The sequence below is a fragment of the Corvus brachyrhynchos genome, unplaced genomic scaffold, assembly GCF_000691975.1.
Source record: "Corvus brachyrhynchos isolate BGI_N302 unplaced genomic scaffold, ASM69197v1 scaffold167, whole genome shotgun sequence".
In the NCBI taxonomy this organism is placed as follows: Eukaryota; Metazoa; Chordata; class Aves; order Passeriformes; family Corvidae; genus Corvus; species Corvus brachyrhynchos.
The window spans coordinates 453,089-479,559 of NW_008239547.1; the positions used below are offsets into that span (position 1 = coordinate 453,089).

A 26,471-nucleotide genomic window follows, 5' to 3' on the forward strand; every position below is an offset into this window, starting at 1 on the left:
CTGGCCTTAATATTAAATGACCATCCTGTGTGGAAAGAGGCAATAGCTGATTCTGACAGATAGCCTGTGTCCAGACATAGCTTGCAGGAATTCCTATATTCAGCACAGTATTGAAATGTGACCTTCTGTGACCACAGTACAATTCAAAAATAATTTCATTGATCTGGTTAATATTTCCAGAGTGAAAGAAAAAGGAAAAAAACCACAATGCAGTAATTTCTGGGCATAGGGGGAAATACATCTGATCATGCATATCCCTGTATGTATCTGTTTATGTGACATCAGGATTATGAAAAAATGCAAATTACTTGTTTAAGTTGCTCCAAAGTCATGGTAATCGGTAGTATAAATCCATCTTTAAGAGATTTATAATTGTTGTAGACAGAAAAGTCGTGTCACCAGATTGCTACATGTCATAAAACTATGATGAAAATTTTCTGAGTTTTCTATTGAAACATTGTTTTCCATTTCATTTCCAACAATAACTCTGAATTTTAGTTGCACCTTTATGTCTGTTTGTGTTCTTTGAAGACATTTCTTGGAGATTTTCTTCTGCATGATCATGGGTGTTTAGTGGGTTTTCCTGTGTGGAAGTGGGAGCAAAGGGCTGTGTTCAATTCACCAGCTTTTCAAAAACTGTTGGTTTCTCTTTTGAATTTAAACGTGGGTATCTCTGGCTTCTACTTGCTTTTTATCCTTTATTTCTTCACATTAAATTTTAATTTCATAAAGATGCATCAATAACTACATTCTTGATCTTATTCCATTCATGTCTAACATCTTGTCCCCCTTGATAGTCTCAGAGCTTCAGCCTGGTTTGTCTCTTCTCTTCCTGTCTCTATTCATTTTGTTGTCTTCTTGCTGTTACCCTGGCTTCTTCTGTGTATTGCTTCTATGTAAGAATGCTCCTACTCAGGAGCCACTTCCTGCCTATATTTCAGCATATTCTCAAACTTTAAAATAGAGGCTGAAACAACCTTTTAGCTGAAACTCAATATTGTGACCTCAAAATCCTTAGGAGAGTCACTATTGACTTTGGCAAGAGTGGGAATCACTGTGTGATGCAGTTTAACCTCATCCTCTTACTGTGTCTTGTCATTAACTGAGACTGAAACCTGGTGGATGGTGGAATGATTCTGTTTATGGCAAAATTCAGAAAAAAAACAAACTGGACTGCTGATTGTGAACTCTGCGTAGGACAACCATATAAATAAGCATAGAAATTTTGAGTACCTCAGATAGGGATCACTGCATCCAACCATATGCTCCAAGCAGGGAACTAATAAATTAGTCTTGCCTAAAATAATTATTCCTTTGGTGTATTTAAAATATATAATCTAGGTGAGCAGATATTGAAACCAATATGAGTTGCAATAAAATTTGCAATTAGGTACTTAAGCTTTAAGCATTTCCAGTATATTAGGGAGATAGTACCACAGAATATACTTAAAATAGGGACCAAGGAAAACCCACTAGTATGTGAGTTTCAATGGTATGTGAAAAAGAATTTTGTAACATGAATTCAGCAAACTGTGGGCTGCCTGTAGACATCCCTGCTTCATAAATATTCATCTGACCTTCCAGTTCAGCTGTAGTCAGAGGGTAGAAGCCCTCATAGATTCAGTGAAGCAAGGCATACCATGGTCATGGGAAACAAGGACCTATTACATTCCTGTTACTCTTTGTTTCACCTAATTTCTGTAGGCAGGAACTTCTTTAACCATTAAAGTCATCTTCGTGTTATTGGCCTAATCCATTATTTTCATCTTAATCAGATGTTATGTGGTCCTTGGATAAAATATCAGAGCTGAGGACAGCTGAATGCTGCTGTTTTCATAAACACAGGTATTTTCAGGTGATTTGTTTTGACTTATCTAAAAAGAAACCAAAGTTTTGTCATTTGTTGCAGTTATTCTGAGCATATGTTGACTGGTCCTTACCACATAAAGATCTAAAGCCTGACTGCTTCCCTGATTGACTTCATGAAAGCAAACATGCATGAAGCATTTTTCCTTTCACCTGATCAAGAAAATGAATGATTTGAAAGCACCAGCCTGTGAAACCATTTTGTATCAGAACGCCTTAAGCAGGTTCTAGCCCAGTGGTTTCACAGCAATAAATCTGAGGAAGAAACAAATAAAGGGCTGCCTATGTAATGAGTGAGTGGAGAAACTTTGAGGAGACATTGAGTAGAAGAATCTCATTTATAAGAGCTGATTGATATCTGTGGATAACTTCTCAACCTTGCAAGAAGGTTGAGAAAATAAAATAGCCATGACAAAAATTACTGACTCAGTACACTGTTATCAGTTAACTAGACGATTAAAATTAAGGAGCATTTAGATTTGGCTCCTCCTTTAACCTATCAACAAAATGAACACTGTCTGTATAAATTTGTAATGCAATGTGCATTTTTGGGGGGAAAACTTTCCACGGTAACACAGCAGAAAATCAATAAAAGAGTTGTGGTGTGATCTAAACACTGCTTCAGCTCCAGGTAAAGTTTGAAGCAGTACGAGAACAGTATAATTATCAGCAAATTGCAGATATTTTGTGTAATTCAGCCAGTTGCTTAATTTTTTTCAAGGATGACTCTAATTCCTGTAAGACTGCCCTATTCTATAACTGTAGCTTCTCCAACAGTACAATTTAAGATTTAAATTGTTTTGCCCTGTGGGGCAGGTGATAACAACCTCAATAGCCAGGCAGTAAATATGAAGGACCATGACTGGACTAGTTTAGCAGGTCTGCCAGTGTTTTAATGACTTTGATCCTCATTAAATATTCTGTTTCCTACTATATCGGTTTGATCTCATTACACTGCTGAGGTTTGAAAGAGAATTCTTGAAATGCTCATTTATGCTTTTTGAGGCAGGAAAAGCTTTTTTCTTATTAGTCTGGAAATTAATGGATATGTCACAAAATATACATATAATAGCCTTGCATGAATTTGCGTTCAGTCAGTTATAGAAAAGATTATTTTTATGCCTAAAAGTATCACAGAATAGAGACATTGAGGTTGGAATGACCTCTAGAGGTCATCGAGTCCAACCCCTTACTCTGGCATGGCCATGTGCAGCTAGCTGCCTACACTGGTGGTCACAAAGTTTTTGAATATCTCCATGGAAGAATGATCCACAGTATCTCTGGGCAGCCAGTTCAAAGTCACCCTCACAGCAAAATATTTCTTTCTGGTGTTCAGACAGACCACACCTTGTGTGTTTCAGTTTGTGTCCACTGCCTCTTCTCCTGTCGCTGGGCAACAATGAGAAGAGCCTGGCTCCATTTCTTTTGCACCCTCCCTGCAGGTATACCTCGATGAAATCCACCCCAAGGCTTGTGTTGTCTAGGTTAAACAGCCCCTTTATCATCTTTGCTGGAATGTCCTCACTGGAGCGTCCTTCACTGAACTCTCACCAGTAATTTCATACTTCTGTTGTACTGGGGAGTCCAGAGCTGGACACAGCTCTCTGGATGTGTCCCACCACTACTGACTCATGTTCAACCTGCTGTTCACCAGAGTCACCATGTCATTTTCTGCAAAGCTTTCCAGCTGATCACCCCAAGCATGTACTCTCAAAAACAAAGCAAAAACAAAGCAAAAACAAAGCAAAAACAAAGCAGAAGTCTGAGCTCCAACCAATAGTCAGATTACTGAGTATCTCATAAATGCTGGAGTTCTGTGTGTCTGGTGTGGTAGCATCTTACCTTAAAATGATAGCTTGCCAAACTGTATTAATTTAATGGCATGGTCTTTTTCTTTTGCTCAGGAAAGTCTGAAGGGGACAAAATCAATTACAATATGATTTATACTAACTATGACTTTGGACCAGCAATGAAAATTGGTGAATAAGACAAAATTTCATTGTAAATTGAATGCTAAAAGCCTAGCTGGAGACTCTTGTTGTTTTAGAAGTTAAAGGAAACACACATGGCTGCATCCAGCTGTGACGGGAAGGATCTCACAAAGCTTCACTTCAACACTTGGTGCTTCCTTGCTATCAACAAAAGTAGTAAATTCACCTGAATTTCAGCTAATCAGCTAATTTTTTTGAAAACAAAGAGCAAAAACCAATTGGCTGTAGAATACTGTAGTATATCTAGGCATATATTTCAATGGCTCTTATTCCACAGATTTTGTGTACATGATACCTTCTATTGTGATACCACAATTAGAAAGACTAAAATTTAAAACCCATTGATTTAAAAAGCTCCAAGAGTTCAGAAGAATTGTCTTTTTTCCTTCGAGACAAAAAGAAAATTTTGCATTGTGCTTGTAAAAAGTTTTAGTCCGTGAGTTTTTTTAATTTTTTCAAATGGTATTGATTGAGGGTGTCTCTATCAAAAAAATTTAACTTTGTAATAGATCATTTTCTCAACACAGTCTGGTTTTACTCAGTTTGACTGCATTTGGAAAGGTATTCCTTATCTGAGATCCAGCTAACAGGGAAGAGGCATCACTTCCGTAATTTTATATGTAGTAGAGGCTTTATTATGTGGCACTAAAGGGGGGGAAAAAAAAAAAGAAGAGAATGGAGCTAGCAAGCATTTAACTAATTAACATTTGGTCTCAGGTGAGGATATAGCAGATGACACTGAGCAAAGTATTTTCAAGCGAACTAAAGTATCAGGAATAGGTTACCTAGAACCAAATTCTCCTTTGTTATGTAATGAAAGCAAGGCTTGACACAGCAAAAAGTAGTCTGTAGACCCAGAGAACTTTCTGTGAGACTCATTGTAACAGGATAAACAGGTAGTACCTGAATGTGATAGTAGGAATTCTTAGCATCCCATCAACTCTCTTCCCTGGAAAATCAAATGGTAAGATCTCAGGGAGGTTTCTTATGCAGCTTGATAAAAATGTCTTACCAACCAGGAAAATTTTTCTTCACATTTATCTTCTGTTTCAGGAGTTACAGTCACTGCCTGAAGTAAAGCTTCATAGCAGAGCATTGTAGCACTACAGGGCATTTTCACTTTGCTCTTGGTATGAGAATTCACTGCAATAAAGAGACTCTTTTGGTTGATGAGAAACCAAAAGAGTATGATGAGCTAAAGGAATATATTTCCAACAAACCTTCACTTTGAGAAAGAGGGTAAGGGAATTGCCCTTGCTGAAAGTAAATTATTTATCTCAACCCTGTCAGGTTCTGAGATCTCTGGTATCAAGGACTGTAAGTGTGCCAATAAATAAAATTTCGGTCTTTGTTGAAGTGCAGTGTCAAAATAGGTGAGATGGAAGATCTCATCAGCAGAAGACTTAGCAGGACAGGAAAACTTACAATAATTTGATATGTGTTTGAGGCCACAGCTAAAGTAGCTTATGTGAGCCAGTAGTCCTGTCCTGTTCTAACTACCTTTAGTAACAGGCTTGATACAAGAGGAGAAATAGTCATTGAATTTTGTAGAAAAATATTTTTTAAAAAATCAAAACCCCACTTTTTATGGGGTTTTTATGATACTGCCAAAAATTTTGTGAAGCATGCAGGCTGCATAACACAGATAATTGTTAAAATCAAGAGTTGCTCTCTTAGGTACAGAATCCCTTACCCTAATCTTTTCACAAAAATTCCCTCAGTTAGAAATAAATAGTTGAAATTAAGCAATGAAATTCAGAAAAGCTATTATAATTCCTGCAGAGAGTCAGTTGCAGAAGAAGATACAATTCTAACCTGAAAAACAGCCTGTTTCATGGGGAACGACAGGAAGTATGGAAAGCATGCAGGCTAGAGAAAGCAGAGATGACTTGATTGCAAAGACCAGAACAAGTGCCTCAGGAAAGAACTGCTCAGATTAAGGAGGAAGAGAAAAAAAGACTTTGAATTGTGATGTGTTGAGGACTGACAGTAAAGGGAAAAATTATATCTGAGCAGAAGCAAATCAGTAGCAGTGAAAAGTCAAGATGAAATATTCAATATATGCAACTGAGTAGTGAGCAGTACCCTGCAAAGGACTTAATCTGCAACATTCGTATCTTAAATTCCTTTCTTCATCAGCAGTAAAAGGAAGAAAAAGCAGGAAGAACTTTGGTAAATCCTGCCAACTTTTATTAAGGTATCAAAAATCAGCTGAGTACTTTCCTTCTGGCAGCTCATTCAGAAAACATTTGACTGACTATGCATAAGATTAAAGGGCGTAGATCCAGTAAAGAGTTGTGCCCAAGAACTGCATGAATTAGATAAGCCAAATATTGTGCAGTGTTCTTTCTGTGTAGTCAATTTTTCTCAATTTTACTAACCATCTACAATGAATATGGAGATTTTGCCAAAGACTCCTTATGAACACAACATGAAAAATTTGGCTTTCCATATGAAATTTAGACATAATTGTGTCTTATGAAAATAAAGCACTAATGTAGACCAAAAGACGTCATTTTCCAGTGGTAACAGCAAGTGAAATTTGAGCTTCATTTTGTTGTTTCATTTTGTTGGTGTTTTCTTAAAGGAGGGTTGGGTTTGTTGGGGGTTTTTTTGGAGGAGGGGGAAAATGTTTGTTTCTTTTGTTGTTTCATGTTTAATTACTGTTAAGAGACCTGGAAAAACTGTGCTTGGGTTATATCCAAATTTTTCACTGATTACAGTAGATTTCATTAGAACTTTCTTTCTAACATGTGAAAGGACAATTTGTGAATTGTTTCACATTACTAACTCAATGGAAGCTCAGCCATATCAGAGAAGGATTTGTGTGCACTCTTTCAAGACAGGTGCTTTTCTAAAGATGACATCCATCAGGTCTGAAGTTGTTTCCTGAGTTTGGATGATTCATGTTATGTGGTAGTTATATTTTTTCCTCTGCACTTACAAAAAATGAAACTCTCGCACAGCAGTTCAATTTGGACTTCACCCAAGAGCTCTTACTAGCTGATACTGGTACTTATTCTACAGTATGTGAGCTTTCCCAGTTTACCGATTTGCAGGTCAAGTGAGAGCTCAATGTGCATGTCTTATAAGAAAATTAAATGTGTAAAACCATGCCAATGACACATTCCCAAATAAAAGCTTAAGTTTAGCTGAAATTAAATTGTCACTAGAGAAATGTGTTTGACTGCACATCTCTACTTTGGAAGTGAGATATATGGTACTGAAGAGAAAATGTGGAAATAAGTGATGTTTTAGTAGAAATGGCATGCCACTGTTTACTCTCTGTGTAGACTTCCAGCATCCTGATCTACACAAAAATCACCCGTGTTTGAAAACGGTTAACAAGGGAGAACCAGAAGAAGAAAACAAAGCAATGGTAGTAGAAGTAAATGTACAAACCTGTGAAACCTACATATACAACAATTAATGCCATCTGTACAAAAAAAATAGACAACTTGAGAAAGTAAGATGAAATAAGGAAAAAAAATTGTCTTCTTTATTCTGGAAAGAGAGGTAGCACCATCCCTCTGCCCAAAATAACCTGCCACCTTTACTGGATTTTCTGTATTGACTCTTTTAAATATATTCTCTGCTTGCTCATTTCAATAAATACTAAGAAATAAGAAACATATCAGTGGCATTATAGAGATGTTGCCTAGCTAGCAATAATATATACGTGACAGAAAAGAAGTTTTTACAAAATATCTTTTCTACCCAGAAAGTAACCACATGATCTGAGCATTATAAATGCTTAATTAAATGTACTGGACAAAAAATTATTTTTGTTATTGTGATTTTTAAAGAAGCAATAACCTTTATGCAATGAAATCTTTCCTCTCTCTAAAGGTGGAAGGAAAGATGGAACAGGAAACCAGGCAAGAGAGATGGAATTCACTTTCAGTTAAGGCATATATTTACTTATGTAGTCAATGAAATGAGAAAGGTAATTCAGAACACCTAACAGCCTTCTTGGATGAAAGCTATTAGCATCTGCAATAGGATTCCCTCCTCAGAGCTGGCCCCTTCCCCCTCTGCAATCTGGAAACACGCTGAGAGAGCAGCGATTGCCAAGCATGCAAGGATTTCCTCTCTTGTGCTTAAGTGAATGTATGATTTCCATCTGCCAGAGGTGTAAATACAATTTTCATTTGAAGTTGGATGGAAAGTCTGGAAGAAGCCTCAGGCAGAAAGGTCCCCAGGTATGGCTGAATTCTGTTTTTCTATGAGTCTGTTCAGCAAAATGGAAAACACTGTCCATGGCATTCAGCCACTTGTGCTACAAGACCTATCTGACTGCCAAGAGTGTGTGAATGTCTCACTAGGGCTGAAGATCCATCCTGACTTGGTGCTCCCAGATATCTATGCTGTCTTTTAACGAGGTGACTTAAGTGTATAGAAGTTTGAACTTGGATTCCGTGTATGGCTGAATGGTAGCTGAGATTCTTCTTGCTATGATTATATTGGTAGGAGATAGAGACAGGCGTTCTCTTTGTTAGAAAAAATGACTAAGTGGAAAACAAGATTTCCTGTCAAAACCACTGGCGTTTTTTTCCAGTGTGAGCACCCTAAATATTGACTGAACTCTATTGGTACTGAGGGTCCTTCTAGCCTTTGCAGACACAGGCCCTTAAATACTCTTATAATTTGCTAAATGTGAAAAAACTCATCTCTGCAACTTGTAGAATATTCAGCCATTTAGGGCTTTCATTTGTTTGTGTTTCCAACTATTGTGGAATAACTGAAGCATTATGTACTGTCATAAAATGAATGGATTTTCTGTAGGTTTCACTGTAAATAATGTGCATGTATTTTATGAAAAATTATTTTCCTGATTATTTTAAAATCTACATTAAAATTTAGTTTTTATATTTAACATAAATTGAATAGTGGAGTCCTCTCTTTGTGATTCTATCTTGTGAATTCATCAGTCTTATTTCAATAGGCATTTTTAATGGCACTTGGTCCTTCTACTCTTTCTATAGTTTATGTTAAGTGATAAGAATTAAAGAGACATGCCTGCTTTTTTTTCTATTGAAAAATGGCTTGGCATTCATTTAAATCAAATTTGTAAGCCATTGTTTTCAACCTGGTAAGGCTTAGGGAGTTTTCAAAAGCTGAAAGAAAGTGTGAGGTTATGAGGTTAAGAACCAATGCCATAGAGAAGCATTTCTGGTTGAGTGGTTTTAAGTATCTTGTTATAACAATTTTTTTTTTTTTTTTTTAACTGGCTTATTTTGAAGCTGAACATGAATATTGAACACACTGATCTTGGATGACCTTGAATGTTAGACATTCAAGTTCAGAATTTTCATACCATGTGATTTTCTTCTCATGCCTCATCACCGAATCTGTGTACTTGCAAATGAGAAGAAAACCTATGTCTCTCCAGTTTTCAGCAGCATCTTTCAGTGATTGTTGAAAAGGCTTTTCAGCTGTCTTAGACATGTAGGCATGTGATTTCAGTTCAGGAAGAGGTGATTAGGTCATCTTCCTAGAACTGATGAAAAAGAAGTGAAATCTAACTATCAGATTTGCTCTTACTTTACACTCACAGAAGTAAAAAAATTTGTTAGATGTAGTTTAGGCCAAAAGTTTTAGAAGGTTGAGAGGTAGTAGATTAGCCCAATGAGAGTCTTAAGTGGAAATTGAAAGCTCAAGAGATGTCCAAAGTGACATTGATCATACCAAGTTGTGTAAGGCTGGGGATTCATGAGGGCTTTAAATTGACATAAGCCTTCACAGCCAAGAGAAGAAAGAGTTTCCATCCCTGCTGACCCTTCCTGCTAGCTATCTTGGGATAGCAGAAGTGCTTATACTGCAGTTCAGTGAGGTGGGGTGATGAAGCATTGGTATTATTGCTGGCTTAGTTTTCTGTTCCTTGGTAGGAGATATGTGAAAGCAGGTAAAGTGGTTGGGTCCACTTTGGCTGAATGTGACATTGGATGAGGATGTGAATTTAAGTCACCTTGATGGGTTTATTAAACAAGATAAAGAACTGAGAAGTTGTATTTCACTGGAAAAGTGTGAGTTTAGTCTTGGAGGCAAAAAGACTGGCATGAAGATCATTAGTGACAGATTGGTAACAACTGCTTTCAAGGTTATAAACACTTACTGGGCTTTTATTTTGATGCCAGCAATCTGTACTGTACACAAAGGGAAGGCAGTCCTGTTTTGTGATGGGAATTTCAAGTCAGTTTCCCCAAAAAGGTAGGAAGGGGAAAGTTTTCACTTCTGATACCAACCATCATTTTAACAAAAAGCTTCAGAGAAAGCAACTAGACATCATTCTCTGGTGACTGCTACTTGAGTTTGGGCACTACCAGAGCAGTCCTGTTTCCACTTTCACCTTTCCACTTTTACCAGCTGCAGAAGGAAAAACAGCAGTGACAACATGGAATCTGTACATAATTACATTCATCCTGTGGTACACCTGTACCAAGTTTTCTTTGCTGATCTTAGTTGACATCTTACATTATTTAACTGAGCACACACAGATAGAATCAATATAAGTCACGTCAGTCACACTGGTAGAAATCCTCATCAGTGGTGTTTTTGAGATGTTGTCTAGTCTGTGTGACTGAGTTTGTGCAAAGAGTAAGAAGCTGTAATTTAGGTTCATCTCCAAATAGAGAAGGATGGGTAGTGAATAGAGAAATTAGGGACAGAAATATGTTCTTTAAAATCCATGTAGAACTTGCATCTTCTGCAGTGCTTTAGGTGAGAGAAGAAAAGAGCTGACCTAACCAATTGGAAACTGACCTCTCCTGCTCCAGGTAGCTTAGTGCAAAAGAGGCAACAAGCACCAGAGCACTAGTGCAGTTCAGGAGAGGATATCCCTCAGCTCTCTAGCCCAGTATTATCACTGAGTAATAGATACAGAGATGATCACAGCAGGTTTGATTCGATGGCTTTCTCAGTGTATCAGTCCTGTTGATCACACATGTCCCAACCATTATTTTCTCTGTCAATAAAACATATTATTCTATTACATTGTATGCCTGTGTATATCACACTCAAAGTTTTCCTTCTGTCACTTTGTTTGATGTAGGAAGTTGCATGACATCCTATTTTTCAAAACTCCTTTCTGTCTGATACCATACAAAGAAATCAGGATGCACACGATAGTAGGTCTGTTAATATCAACAAAATCACTCTGCTGCTCTTGGTCATTTGCTTCCTCACCAGCAGTCACTGAGCTCAGAAAGCTGTGCTCTAACAGTGTCAGAAATCACTACAACTTCACTACTCACTGTTGTAGTGACTGACCTATGTCAGCAGTGTACAGATGAAGCTGGGTCTGACCCCTTACCAGGTTCCTGTTTTTCTGAAATGTCTCATAAAATGTTTGTGTGATTAAAAGGATTGCACTACCCTTTGTACTAGCTATTCCTTCTTTACATTCCCAGATGAATCAAACCTTCAGGGGGCTTTTATTTGGACTCGGTAACGAAATCTTGGTTACTGCTAGCAATGACTTGCCCTTTATATACTCATAGTACAATTAGTAACAGAGGGTAAGAAGCTGGTTCTTCCTTGCTTATATTTACAAAACGTATTTCTGGTCAGAACAAATTATGATTTTTTTTATGTGTTTTCCTGTCCATGGTGAATTTTAAAACATTGTAATCATCACTGAGGACTGGCCATTGCAGCTAAGTCCCCAGGTCAGAGAGGATGGACCCACAGATTTGTGAGCAGATTGTCAAAGCATAAATAGTACTGATGTTAACCTTTAAAAATTTGCTTTGTTCTCTTAGTGCCTCAAAGAGTATACTCAGGGTGGACATTTGAAATCTTTTCTTGCTGGCTTTTTCTTAACTTCTTGACAAAGGTCATCAAATCCTGTGGTAAAAAAAAATGTGGTCTTTTCCCTCTATTAAGAAGTATATGCACCTTATCTAATGAGATCATATACTCTGAACAAGTAATTGTGTTCCTCAAAAATCAAATGTGAGTTGCCGTACTGATGGCAACTTGTGAAAGTAGCAGCTTCTGGGGGTAAATTTTGTACAAGAGTAAAAAGTAATAATCAGTTCTCTAATGGAGCCATGACAGCAGACAGAAGGATGACAAGCCATATGCTACACTCTCTCAAGGGAAATAAATAGAACCTGCATTGTTTTGTTCAAACTGAATGAAGTAAAAAAATTCATAGGTTCTCCATTTTCCCTCTGCTGCCATTCATGACCTGCAACAATGAAAACAACTATGAGTGCAGGTGGTAGCTGAAAGCAGTTTTGTTTCAGCACCTGCCTGTGCATGCTTCCTGAATTTAATCTTTCAGGAACTTTATTTCTTAAAAAAATAATAGAATGAGAACATGACTGTATTTTGTTTTCGGGATTTCATGGGAGGTAAGATTTTCTTCTTGCATCTTGGTGGTTTAATCCATGCTCTCCATTTTGTTATTCATTCAAAAGGAAGTGGTTAAAACGCTCATGGAAAAAACTTTCACCACTCTTCTATAGCTGTCATCTGATGTGAAGAGCAGCCTATTGTGTCCTTTGCCGCAGACAGATATTTTCCACCAAAGCATGATGAAACAGCCTTATCCTCATTACAGCTAATGTCTGTCTAAGGCTTTCTACATTAAGACTAGACTTCGAGGTTTCCTGATATGACTTTTATCTTTTGGGTGGGTGATGAGTCATGGGGCTACAGTTATGCTTCACCAGCTCCTAATGTTGAAAGGAATGAACATGTTTTCTTTAGGCAGACCCTAAATGGCTTTTTCTTGGCAAATACAATCCAGCCACATCTGATGATTACTTTTACTGAGTCTAAACATAATTATGTTGTAACCTGCACTTTGGCTTAGGAGGCAGGGATCACTGTTTATGAATCCTGCGATTACATGGCATTTACCACAGATATCCTATTGCTGCTTGTAAGTTACCATATGATTAAATGACCAACATTTATCATCAGTGTGAAGTGTGCATTATATCATATGTCTTCCATAACATAGAACAACATTGTAACTTAAGTCTTCCATTTTTTAGAAATTAATTTTTGGTCTAGTTTAGTCTAAAGACATTTTCTGTTTAGTTCTTATGCCTCTTCCTCCAATAGTCCTATTTTAGCTCATCGTGTGATGGTCAGAAAACCTACATAAAACATTTTCAATCTCAATCATTTAGAGTTTCTTTCCGATCATGTACCAATGCATAGTGAATTTATGAAACATGACCCAGTCTTTTGCAAATGTCTAAAAGACATGAACCATGTGTTTTCATGTGTACTTTTACTGAGGCACAGAAACATAAAACCCAGTTTGATGTTTCTGTTAGTACATGCTCCCTGGTGCTATGAGGCACCGCCTGGCAGGGCTAGTGCTGTTGTACAATAAAGTGCCCAGGCAATCCATCACAGCATGTGCAGCATTCCACTGATGACTACACTTGAACCAGTTAAAAATGTGTTAAAAACCAGCCATGAGACTTGGCAGAACTATATTTACTAAAAGGCTTTGCAGAGGTTGCACACAAATCAGCTTCCTACTGATGGCTTTTTAGGCCTATGACAAGCTGAACTCTGAACAGCACTCTACATGCCACCCACGGCCTAGCCATGGCCTATTTCCTCACTCTAACTATATGGAAAAGACAAAAAAGATGGGTTATCACAGGTTTGAGGTCTTCAGATGGAAGGATCAATTCCCTTGTGCTCCTCAACTTCTGCCTGCACAACTCCAAAACAGGTTTCTTAAAGGGACACCCACATTTTAAAAATGTCTTGAAGTAGTACCAAAGAGCTTTCCTTTTTTTTTATGTCCATAAGAGAAGTAATTTCACTCTTCCCTTTAGAGTGTTTATTTACACACACAAACACTATTTTAAAATAGAAACCATAAAGGTGTCACTTTTACTTCAGTCTTTTTGTTCAAAGTTGAAGCTAGTATACTTCCCATGACAGAAATTTGTAATCATTTCGTTCAAACTAGTACTGATTTTTTTTTTTTTTTTTTTTTTTTTTTTTTTTTTTTTTTTTTTTTTTTTTTTTTTTTTTTTTTTTTATATCTTTTGGTCATTTATTCTTTTTGGTCAGATTATTAAAACGTTGGACTTGGAACCATGATACAGCACCGGTTCTGTTCTAATAGGAAGATAAGGGCAAGCTTTTTCTTTAATTAAAATAATTAATTTGAAAAGACAGCAGTGTAATTAGCCAGTTTGACAGTGCAGATTTTCCTGACATCATTATGGGACTTTTGTTAAGTTTCTTGCTTAGAGAGAAAGTTTCATCTTTTTGGATCTGGGTGAATATCTTCCTGTATTAACTGCACTGAGAAAGACGTTTTGGCCTTCCCATTCCCATTATGTATTACAAAGTTGTGTATGACCAGGATGGTAAAGACCATGAAGGTCTTTAGTATTGAAATTTTATAAAAACTGAAAGATCATAGAGAAACACTTGATATAGGCAATATTTCTCTTTATGGAAGGGAAATTGGTCCATTTCCCCACCTGTTTGCAGAAGGTTTTTTTGTGTGCTTTAAATTACAGATCAATACAGTGCTTTCATGTAATGTAATTTGCATTAATGTAAACTAATGTAGCAAAAGAGAGGAAACCCAAGGGAATTACTGATGATACCAAAGATAATGTGATTTAATTCCCGGATTCTAAACACTGAGACTAATATATTCTAGATTTTCCCCTATTAGATTTTTGCCTTTTCTCTGTTTAGTTCTGCTCATGTCTCTCTAAGCCAGATGTTTTCATAGATTAGCTCCACAACTGAAGAGCGTAGCCCAAAATGATTGTGAGGTAACAAGTGGACAAAGGAGGCAAAGAATGGACAAGACCAAAATTGTCTCAGCTTCAGGATACAGTGTGTCTGTTACAAATCTGGCTGGGTATTGTTGTCCCTGCTTGTTGTGTGTTCCTCACCACCTGCACCACCTGCAGCCTGCCACCTTTGCTGCCTACACAACATTTGTCCACTGCACCAAGAGATAGACAGGCAAACTGATCTTGATCAAAAAGGTTTGGTTTGGAGTTTATTTACTTTTGATCCAGGGTAGAGGTTCCTCATTCAAAGCATTGCCTGCTATTAATTTCACTAAGATGAGAAATGAATTGGTGGTGAAATTTGATGAGTCGTGTATCTAGTCCTGGGCATCAGGCCAAAATGACAGAAAGGGGCAGAGCTACCTGCTTTTCCTTTACAGTGGCTGCATTAGAGTCTTCTTGGGATGCAGAGTTGAACTAGAGAACAGGTTAATATGCTTATATTCACACAACCTTTAACTGAGTAACACATATGAAGAAGAACCTCTTTTGAAACACGCAAACATAGCTTGCCTCCCCTGAAGCCCAAGTTGCACATGGACATTTACCAGCTGCTATCTCACTGTTTTGAGCTGTACATTCACTGCTGAATAGTTCTGCTTGAGGCAAACCCATGCTGCCTCACCTCTCTGAACTCTGTCCAGCACAAACATATGTGGTGGGAGAACAAGGCATCAGACAGCACGTAGTTGTGGCAGGATGTTGACAGTAGAGCAACACAGAGCTAAAATCCCTTCTGAAAAGTTCCTGATAGAATAAAAACCATCTTCATTACATGCTATTTCAGTGTTATTTTTTTATGTATGTATGTGAAATGTAATTTAATGGTGCCTGAAACTTCTCTAATGTTTCATGTTAGCCTCTGCAGTCTTCCCTGACATGCTGTGTGCTGGTTTTTTATGTGAATGTAGCTTAAGTAGTTTGTGAAGGATTAATACAAGCATGCAATAGCATTATACAATGAGTGTGGAAGTAGACTCTACATAAAACCCCCAAAGTTGTATTTCAAATAACATTGATTTGTTGCAGTAGAAACCCAGACATCCACCAAACTGTCTTTCAGTTATGAATAAATTTTAAGCAGGCTTTTTAAATTTTGAAAAATTTTTTTTTGTCTTCTGCAACCTTGTTGCTTCAAACTTCTATAGAATGAATGACAACCCAGTTTGATGGCATTGAGCATTTTTCTAACTCTATTTTTCTTTTCATTACTGAATTTTTTGAAACATTGGAGAATAATGACTTCATCATGACCAGAAAGTCTTTCATTTTTTTTAATTCCTGTGTATCATATGATTCAAATTGCCTGTGATTTATCAGGTAACAAATAACTTTAAAAGTTAGATGGAAGAAAGAGGAGAATAAGCAGAGCAAGCATAAAAGCTTATGACAGTTATTTTTATTAGACTCTGTGGCAATATAGAAGGAGAGAGACAGCAGCAAAAGAAAAAAATCTGTATTGATATTACAACAGTTTGATTCAAACATGAAACCCATTATATTAAATGTCTTCAAACATTAAAAGACCATCCAAAAACCATCCAGTACCATCCAAACTTTTTTATTGATGACAAGAGCTGTTCAGGCATGAAGATGTTTTATCCAACCAGTAAATAGCAGAAATAGACTGCAAAATAATAGAAACAGACTGCAAAATGCTAGAAACAGACTTCAAAATTAGATTTCCCTCTAACAGCTCTATTCAAGCCTCTTCCAAGGATTCAGCAGTGCCAAAGATACTACAATGACACAGCTGCTATGATATTTGTCCCAACTGAGATAATCCTCCTATCAACCTCTTTTGTCTGGTTCCAGCCTGTCTAGGAACTGTGTTGGTCTTTGCCTGAAGCTGAGAGGCCCTTGGGAGCTATCACATGGTGGTGTCTCACCGAGTAGATAACATATTTCATGCCTCTGTCCAAGAATTTTCTCTAAGGAAGTACGTGAATGATCAGAGAGGAACAGATACAAGTCATTAGATTCTACATAACATTTGGGTTTCTTTCTCCTGAAGTTTAGAGCATTGCAATTTAGAGTCATTAAAAGTATGTGAACAGACACTTCAGTTACAATTATATTTGCAAGTTCTTTGCTGTCCATCATTGTCCTTACTTAAAAGTCCTCTTGCTCCCATGTTCTACCTAGTGGTATCTAACAGTCTCCTGACAAGGCATGTCTTGTGGCATGTCAAAAGAAAAACATCTACTGGAAGAGTTTCACGATATGTTATCCCCTAAATTCCTTCATTGAGCTGAATAGGATATTAATCAGAATGGATTATATTCCACGGGATCACGTACTTTTCACAAAGAGGGTGAATAGCAGAGAAACTAGAGCAAGCTGGAAAACTTACTGACATTTACTCAATGTCATACATTGCACGTTCTCAAATTTTCCAGATAATGCTTGCTTTAAGTATTAACAAAGCAGCAGGAAAAATAATGGTGAAAAACTAATTTTCTGGCCTTTAAATATCTACATAAGATAACACAGAAGTACAGAGAAGAGTAAGAGAATTGTGGGTAGCTTTTCTTTTTACCCTCATGCACAGATTCACAGGAAGACCTTGTAAGGTTATGCAATTAAGAAACACTGTTATGCCCATGCCTTCTGGGGTTTAGCTTTCAGATAGCCCACTTTTCAGGCCAAAAGAAGAAATGTGTTAGACATTCAATCTAGTCAAGCAAAAACAAAGCAAAAAAATATGTATAATCTCTCTTTAATTCATTTTTCCCAGAAGGCTGGGAAAAATCATAAAATAGCATGAGAGATTGGTTCATTTTACACTGTCTTGAAAGCTCATTAAGGTATTTAACTTTCATGGATTGTCTGAGGGATCTGGAGTTACTGTTATCCTTTTGTTTAATTACACTGTAATCTTCAGTCAATTACAGTGATGATAACAGTCTTCTACAGACATAACAATAAATTAGCCATCTGGGGATAAATGACATTACTTAAAGCTTACTTCACTGAAATATCAAAGAAAAATTAAAGTGGCTATATAGGACAAGGCGTGAAAGTAAATTGCATTATCTGTTTCTAGAATTCAGCATTGCAATGTATTTTAGGGGCTTAATAGCATAACATATTCTTGAATTTGCTTAATAAAGAAATAGTTGGTGGAGAAATATCAGGAAAAGCACAGGCAAAGCACATTTCAGCATAGTTGAAAACAGTGCAGTGTTTTGGGCTATCCTTTATAAGCCTATGCAACACTTTTCAGCTTCACCAAAAAAATACATGAGCAACACTACTCCTGATATTTTATTTCCCCATATCTTGCCATCTTTCCATTGAATGTAAATGTCTCTTGTGTAGTTTATTTCCAGAAACAAGAATAGATTCATCAGGTTTTTACTGTTACTGCTGAAGAGAAGAAAAAGAATGTAAGATAAAAATGTGGTATGTCAGAAGCAGTGAGATGTAAAACAAGAAACATCCTGAAAATAAAATGCTAGTCAAAATTCTCAGCACCATTAATCAAAACAATTACCAAAAAATCCTATATCACCCTAGACTTTCAACCAAAGAGAAAACTTGCCACTCTGGATCAATCAATTATAAATTTTATGTGCTCTTTATGAAAGCAATGACGTGGCTATTTGAAGGTATAATTTCACATCAACTTATTTCACTGCTGTTATTTAGCACCAGCAGACACAATGGTTCTTTTTCTCTCTTATTTTCTTTTTGCCAGAACATTTTTTCCTTTCTGGAAGACAAAAGGTATTATACAGTGTAAGTAACCTGACCTGGGCAAGAGCTAACAATTACTGAGAGTAAGACTGGTATGTTAAGTGCTGTTTCAGCTGCAACTTTCCACCTATCTTCTACTATAAAATTACTAAACTAAAAATAAGTAAATTTTAAAAACTCTTAACAAGATACAAGAAATTCCAATGATTCAGGTAAATAATGTTATTTTTGCATACTAGGTAAAATATGGCATAAGTAATATATAAAACGATCAAAATATTAGGTTAAGTTTTAGGTTGTATTAGAGGTTGTGGTAATGTTTAGGTAGTTGGGTGACTGCCTCTATAGAAGCAGGTGAGGGGCTGGACAGAGACAGGTCCACTGCAGGGGACACGTCCACTGCAGGGGACAGCTGAGCCCGTGAATCACCCTGGTGGCACCTCTAGGCGAACTTATTTAAGAAAGGGTAAAAAATGTTGCACCTCAATGTCAGGAGTGAGGCAAAAAGCATGAGAAAAAACACTGTGAATGCCAAGGAGAGAAAAGAGGGACGAGGTTGTCCAGGCACCAAAGCATCTGTGGAGGAGACCAGGCTGGAGCAGGTATTTCTTCGCAGGCCGTGGAAGAGCCACACTGAAGCAGACACCCACGTTGCAGCCTCTGGAGGACCCCGCACTGGAGAGGTGGAAATGTCCTGGAGGAACCATGGCCTGTGGAGGATTCTCACTGGGGCAGGTTTATCCTAAAGGACTGCAGCCCATGGGAAAGATCTGCAGTGGAATAGGAAAAAAATGAGAGGAGAAAGGAGTGACACAGATGAAGTGTTATGAACTGACCACAAGTCACATTCCCCATCCACTGCTCAGTGGGGAAGAGGAGGTAGAGAAGTTGGGAATAAAGGAGTGACACTAACTAACTAAGCCTGGGGTAAAGGGAGGGGTGGAGGGAAGGTGTTTTAATCTGTCTTTCTTTCCCTCTATGCAAACCTATTTTATCTGGCAGTGAATTAAATTAACTTTCCCCAAGTCAATTCTTTCTTGCCCGTGACAGCAACTGGCAAGTGTTTTCTCTGTTTATGTCTGGACACACACATTTTTTCAATTTATTTAGTCCCCTTATCCTGTTGAGGAAGGGCTCTGAGAGAGCAGCTGGGTGGACATGGGGCAGATGGCAAAAGTCAAGCCACCACAGAGAGAGACAAGGATTTATCTTACAAGTTAGTTATCAGCTATCTTATAAGATGGTTATCCGCCTAGATCTTTCTTTTTTTGTTGTTGTTGTTGTCTACATATCCCATATCCTACCCTCTCTTTAGACACATAATAGCAATTTCAAAGGACTCATTGCCTGTGCTGCCTTGAAACTATATTTTGTTATTCTGTTGGCAAACTGTCAAAAAACTTTCCAAGTGATACTGAGTTTGTGCACAGTTAGGAATATAAAAAAGCAAGTCACAGAAATCTCATGTGCAGAGTGTTGTAACCTTGTACATTAAATTTTCTTTGTAAACTTAATATGTTAGCGTGCAACAGATAAGAAGCATATTTTGGAATGGGTAAATTCAGACATAAAATGCGTTTTTAAATCAAGTCAGGGTCCTACATCAAGTGGGACTGTACTTTCATGCTTAAGTGGTTATATTTTTTTTTTTCCATTTGTGTGAGTGTAAATTTGTACACTGAGAACTAGAAGTATACTCTTCTTGATTTACAAGTGGTTTTAGTATTAGTTCAGCCTTAGTTTTAGTTAAATTTATATGTACATATTAAACTTACAAAATGCTGAGCACTTTTCCCCTTTTGTCTTCATTCCAGTATTTAGGAGCATATTATTCTTCTAGGTATAGCCTGTGGAGAGTTTTGGAAAAGAGCTCTACCAATGCCTCCCACAAAGGAGAGATTAAGTGGTTCAGGAAATTGCAGGTCTGAAAAATTCTTCCTTGACTAAATGAATCAACCATGAGCATTTAGCATTGTCAGAAAATTAGGTCGCAGATAACATAAGCCAATTTTCTGCAGAGTTCCATTCCAGAATAAGTTAATTTTACATTTGCTACTCTTTTTAATTCATAGTTGCAATGATAAAATGTCCATGGTCAACGGTGGCTTCATCTTTTGAATCTCTGGGATGATTTGAAATGACTTTGTGTTTCTTTTCAAGTTGTTCCAATGCATGACTGGAGTTCTCATTAGAATGATCTTCATGCAAGGCCTGCCTGCTTCCCAGCTATCATCCACCTCCTGCTTTCCATTTTTGTTTATAGTAGAGCTGCATCCGGCAAACACTTCGAAATACGCTTTGTGGTTACTAATTACTTGGGCTGATTTACTTAGTTATGTGTTTCAGCACAATTAAGTCCTTTCTTTTCCTATTGTATCTGCCTCATTATTAGTTACAAGGGTGACATTTATACTGTAAATGGGACAAAAGCATGAAAGGGAAACTGTGTAAATGTAGGATCATTGTGCAAGGGATGAATAAGTAGTGAACTGTTAAGGCTAATTATAATATATGAATATAGATTCAAAGGTTTTTTTTGTATTATCTTCAAAATATTTTTGAGGAATGGTTTCAAAGGTATAGACCTACCCACAACTGTGTTAAAAGATGTGTGGACATGTCCACAGGGATAATAAGCAACACATAATATGAAATACACTTCTGTGAAATCATACATATTAAAAATGTCTAAATAAGCATACGGGATTATTTATCAAGGGAATGACATTAGCAGCAAACAGTAATAAGCAGGAAATAGTAAAAATGCCTTTCAGGGACTATACTTTAACAAGGTAGTTGGCTATCCCAAAATAAGTAATAGAATAAAATTAGCCAGACTTGTGTATTCTGAAAACTTACATTTATAAATGACTTGTAAATATGTGTGGGCAGATTCTCTTTTTAAACTGGTGTTTCTCTCTCCCTATAAATTACCAAAAGAGAGAAGTGGTCTTTAGATATTCAATTGGAGGAAGCTGCCTCCCAATCTTCCCCTCTGCCCCCTACAGAAAAAAAAAAAGTTTTGTTTAATCCTAAGAATTAATTTAGTACTTAGGGAGTGCCCAGATATTAACATACTGTATCTTTTGAATACATAGATATGTTTTAAATGAAGAAAAAACGGCTCAGTTCCTAGGTCACCCCTTTGGCAGATGCCAAATCTTTGCAAGTGAATCTTGTTTTATTTTCCCCACACTTGACTTTTTCTTAGGTCTCCTATCACCACCACATGAGTTGACTTCACAGAACTATAAGCAGTCATGCAGGAGAATTACTCCAGAGAATCACTTTGTTTATCTGTTTGTTTATAGCATCTTATGACTTCTAGAACTAGTTCCATGAGCTGTTGTCAAGCATTTAACTACATATTTCAGAAGAGTACAGGAGTAGAAGGATGCCTAAAGCACTCCAGAAACTTATTTTTTCATGCACTCAGAGGTTTCCTATATAATATCAAAGAAATCTGTTAATGAACCCTCTCATCTCACAGTAGTTAGGATGGAGATATTGTTAAGAAAGTGAGGTTGCACACTAATAGTTTTTAATGCTATACATTAACAGCAGTTTTGATCAGGTTCTTATTTGGTTTTGGAACTTCACAATCATGTTTTAGAGTTAGATTTATAGGCTCCTTCATCACTGTTGTATTGCCATGATACTAAATGTAAGAAGAAAGGATCTCTTGGGCTTGGCAATGAAAGGTGTTGCAGAGGGAGACTCTCAATATGATTGAAGATGGAAAAAGAAACATAAACCAGCATAAATAGTGTTTAAAATAATGCTATAATTTGCCAGTAAAGAATTATATTTCTTTGATATGTCTTTCTAATAACATTTTTCATGTTAGAAAATTTTCAACTCTAATATTATTCTGGTTGTTGAGATGTTTGCTGTTGGAATAGACGTCACTGAATCAATAGAAGTAGAAAAAGCTAAAACATCATCAGGTACCATCTGGTAAACACTTTAGGAGGAGAGGTAATATGCAAACCTCAGTTTTAAAGATCTGACTGTAGCTCAAATTAACTTAAAGGCAAGGGGTAACAAAAAGACTCATTCTAGGGCAATGGGAGTTTTTAAGTCAGGCTTTGGTCTGGGGCACTTAAAGTAATTAGTTCCATTAGCCAGTTGGAGTTGGCAAACCTAAACAACACAGGTTTATTTGTAGACCATTTATTGTTTAAAATAGAAGAAGGTTCTTGCCATTAAAATACACTGATTTTTGCTTTGAAGAAAACTGCAGGATTACTGTATTCACCATAGATGATTGGTCTTCTTCCAAAGGAAGGACTCCAATTCCAAACAGTAAGAGGTTTTGGATGAGCACTTCAGATGAAAGAAGCCTACTGTTGTTCTGAGGACTACTGTCAATTCAGGGATGAATAGGGCAGACTAGTGAGACCTGACACAGCAGAGAATGTAGTAGAAGTGTCACTTGCCTTATAATCCTGAAAAAGTCTTATCTGTTCCACTCCTCATCTGACTTTTTTTCTTTAAAGGTTGTCACCTCCTGTCTGAAATAGTCCCTTACTCTGTGTCTCTAGAAATATGAAAAAGGGTTAGACTAACTTTTAAAGAGGTCACAAAGAGCATGAGCAAAACAAACTGCAGATTTTTGGAAAGGATGGAAGAAAGCACTATGGAATATGCCTGGTGGTAAATGGCTTATTTTCATAGTGCCACAGACTTGCATTTTGCCCTTAACTGGAGTTATTCTTCCTTGAGTTTTCACTGTTTTTATTTCTATACAAAACCTTCTTGAACTATTTGTTCCATTATTCATTTTGGATCTTGTTTTTTGGCAGCCATCACAGACGTTTTTCTGAAATTTTAGCTCTTATATAATTCACTGTAAAATTTGTGGTGGGATTAATTTCTCTCAGATGACCCTTTAATGATCTGGCAATGCCTAACTCAACCTGCCATTCTATTAAATCTTTTCAGAATTTACTGAAATGGTCTCATTTTTTTTTTTATTGTAGGTTTCATATATACTGGAGAAGTTGTGCATCGAATGCTAACAGCTACTCAATATATTGCACCCTTAATGGCAAATTTTGACCCCAGTGTGTCAAGAAATTCAACAGTCAGATACTTTGATAATGGTATGTAGCAGTCCTTGATAAATAAATGTGTCTGTATCCCTTGGCTCTTATTATTTTCCTAAATAACTATTTTTGAAGGAAACAGTGAGGATTTTTTAAAAATTTTTTGTTCTTTTTTTTTTTCTTATTTTAGAGGCTGTATAAAGCATGTGACGACATCTATAAGTAATTATTAATTTTGAACACAGTAAAGAGTGATGAATGCCTTTTCTTTATCGAGCAGATGTCTTCTGGATGTTGAAGTACATAAAGTCAAGCTAGTAGTGCATTTTATCAGTTTTAAAAGGAAAAATCTGTCCTACATAACAGGGTAAATTCTGTTACTTCAAAATATATATAGTGAATACCATCTGCCCACTACCTAAAATGAAAACAGCATTTGTGGAATGCAATAGCAAGAATACATAGAAGCAGGGCAGGGATAAGGTTAATAAACCTGTCAATGACTAAGTGTTCATGGAGTCCCAGAATTGGAATCCAATACACTCATCTACACCAAGAGTTCTCAACAGTTCCTTGTAAAAAAGATTGAAAGAGGAAAAGGCAAGCTGTAGTGTTGTACTTGAAACTCTGTGAGAAGTTTCAAAGCCCTTGAATGTGTGGATATTTTTCTCTTGAAGTCAGTTATAATCAATATTTTAGAAACATAGCCTGTGTGGTTAAAAGGCATCTGGTGTCTTACCTCAGGCCTTTAGTGATCAACTATACTGGCAGTTAAAACTTAGAAAGTTTAGTATCATGACTTAATATCATGAGATCCATGACTCCTAAATCATCTTGGGTACACCTGTGCCATTTTATGTATGTTTATTTATAGTGAATTTAAGAAAAAATTTCCAGCATGTTCAAAAACATTTCATATTTCCAATATTATTTTTTATTCTTTAGGTCAGTTATCAAAATGTATTGTAGCTTTTATACCTAGTCATAACCTTTCCTTACAATCTAGTCATTGCAACACTTGTTTGTTAAAAATCCAGTAAAATACTTACATGAGAAAATCCTACTCCTTGCATGAAGAATTTTGAAACAGAAAAAGGTGTAATTTTCTCTTTTTAAATTATTTAACATTATGGCCAGAGATTTTTCATCTTTATTTGAAGAATCTGAGGATTCTGGAGAAGATGTTGCTAATTCTCATTATAGTCCTGACTTGCAACCTTCACACCAGATGTATCAGGCTGTATGACATGGCTTTCATGACAAGGTTGAACAGTACTTTGAGATTTTTGAGACCTTTTCATGTGTAATACATCATCTTTTGAGCTCCATGGGCTTTAGGACAAAGAATTTTCTATCTTAACACAAGTAAAAAGGAACTGAGCAGATTGTATCTTCAGCACCTTATTTCTTACTCATCTGTGCTTTGTCCCCATGAGTAAGTGCTCTGCCATAAAGCAGCATCTGTAGTGGGCAAGCACAGAGTGTGGGGATCCATCAAAGTCTTACTGATGGAGTTCACTGCAAGGAGCTTAGGTACACACAAATCTACATAAAAGCCCCTGGGATGAGACAACAGTTTGGGTGGCAACTGATTTCCATTTTAGCTTGGGGTTCTGAGGTGCACATAGATCTGAAGTAATCAGTGACTAACTAGAAGAAATTCTGGCTAATCTTGCTCTAATAATTTTAGAAGCTAATTTACACTTAAAATAAAATTTAATACAATCAAATAAATATTCAGAAAGTCATTAATGAATGTGTTCACAAAGGAAAAAATGCACTATTTGTGCACTGTGTGCACAATTAATGAGTATCTACTGTATGGAAAGACAAAAGGGACAATGTGTTGGACTTGGTGCACTGTGGACCCAAAATTTGCATGCTCATAGTTTCATGACAACCACTGTCAAGATGTGTTCATGACAGTTACAGCACAGATCTGTAACAAAGGATTTTTCAAGGATCTATCAAAAATATATTGAGCTGAATATGTACTGTATCATGAACATTCTAGGAAGAAAGGGAATTAAAGTGTGAATCAAAGCACATAACTCCTATTACTGCAAAAAAAGAGAAGGTTTTGAGGAAGGCATATAAAGATGAAAATGTTATTCTCAGTAAACACAGTTTCAGTGATAAGTGTCTCAACATCTGTAAAACATGCTCACAGGGTGTGCAAGTTGCTTGAGGAATATTTTTAGTGTGGTAAGTAGATATTCAGCCAGTGAACTGCCATGAATATTAACAAGGCTCTTTCAACTAAATCTCTGCATACCAGACTCATTATTTACCCCATCTATGAATTCTTAGTGAGTTTGATTTAAACTACATTTATTTATTGCCAACACCTAATATTTTTCAATTTGCAGAACATCAGCAAGGGCTTGCACCATTCATTAAAAAAAAATAATAAAGCTATTTAATTAATGCATAGTTAATGGAAGAATCTTAATTATTGAAATAATAACTTTTAGTGAGCAGGGAATGCTATTAGCACTTCACATTTCAAAGTCATCAGGATTTATGTATATCGTGTAAAGAAAACCACTGCATAGAAGTGGTAATGGCAGCACACCCCAACTGGTGATCCTACCTTTAGTGGTTGTTGATTTCTTGTGCAATTTCAAACAAGTTACTTGACCACTCTTGCTTTAGCAGTAGTTGAGGTGCTTGCGTGGCACTGTGGTGTCTACATTGAAGAGGATTTCAATTGCAACTTGTGTTTGTAATATCTTTGGCATTTCAAGGCGTGGAACTGAAAGTTGCTAAAAAGAGACAAATCACTATTCTTGTTTCAAGTAACTGCAGTTAAGTACTTTTCCTACAGTCAGTTAATATATTTCTCACATTTTTTTCTTCCTTTTGCCTCTTTACCCCCACTCTGGGGTTCACAGGCACAGCGCTAGTTGTCCAGTGGGACCATGTACATCTGCAGGATAATTACAACCTGGGGAGTTTCACTTTTCAGGCCACCCTTCTCAATGATGGGCGTATCATTTTCGGCTACAAAGAAGTAAGTTGGGTCTGAGAATTGTCATTTAAGTGGACAAATTACTTTATACATGTCTGGA

General features: G+C 36.8%; 1 protein-coding gene across 1 annotated transcript in view; it reads left to right on the forward strand.

The window, feature by feature from the left end:
* PLXDC2 (plexin domain containing 2) overlaps positions 1 to 26,471 on the forward strand; it is a 143,058-nt gene that overhangs the window by 43,001 nt on the left and 73,586 nt on the right. The window contains exons 5-6 of the mRNA XM_017741407.1: positions 23,335 to 23,457; positions 26,295 to 26,413. Coding sequence (XP_017596896.1) covers positions 23,335 to 23,457; positions 26,295 to 26,413 — 242 coding nt within the window. The remainder of the gene's footprint in view (positions 1 to 23,334; positions 23,458 to 26,294; positions 26,414 to 26,471) is intronic.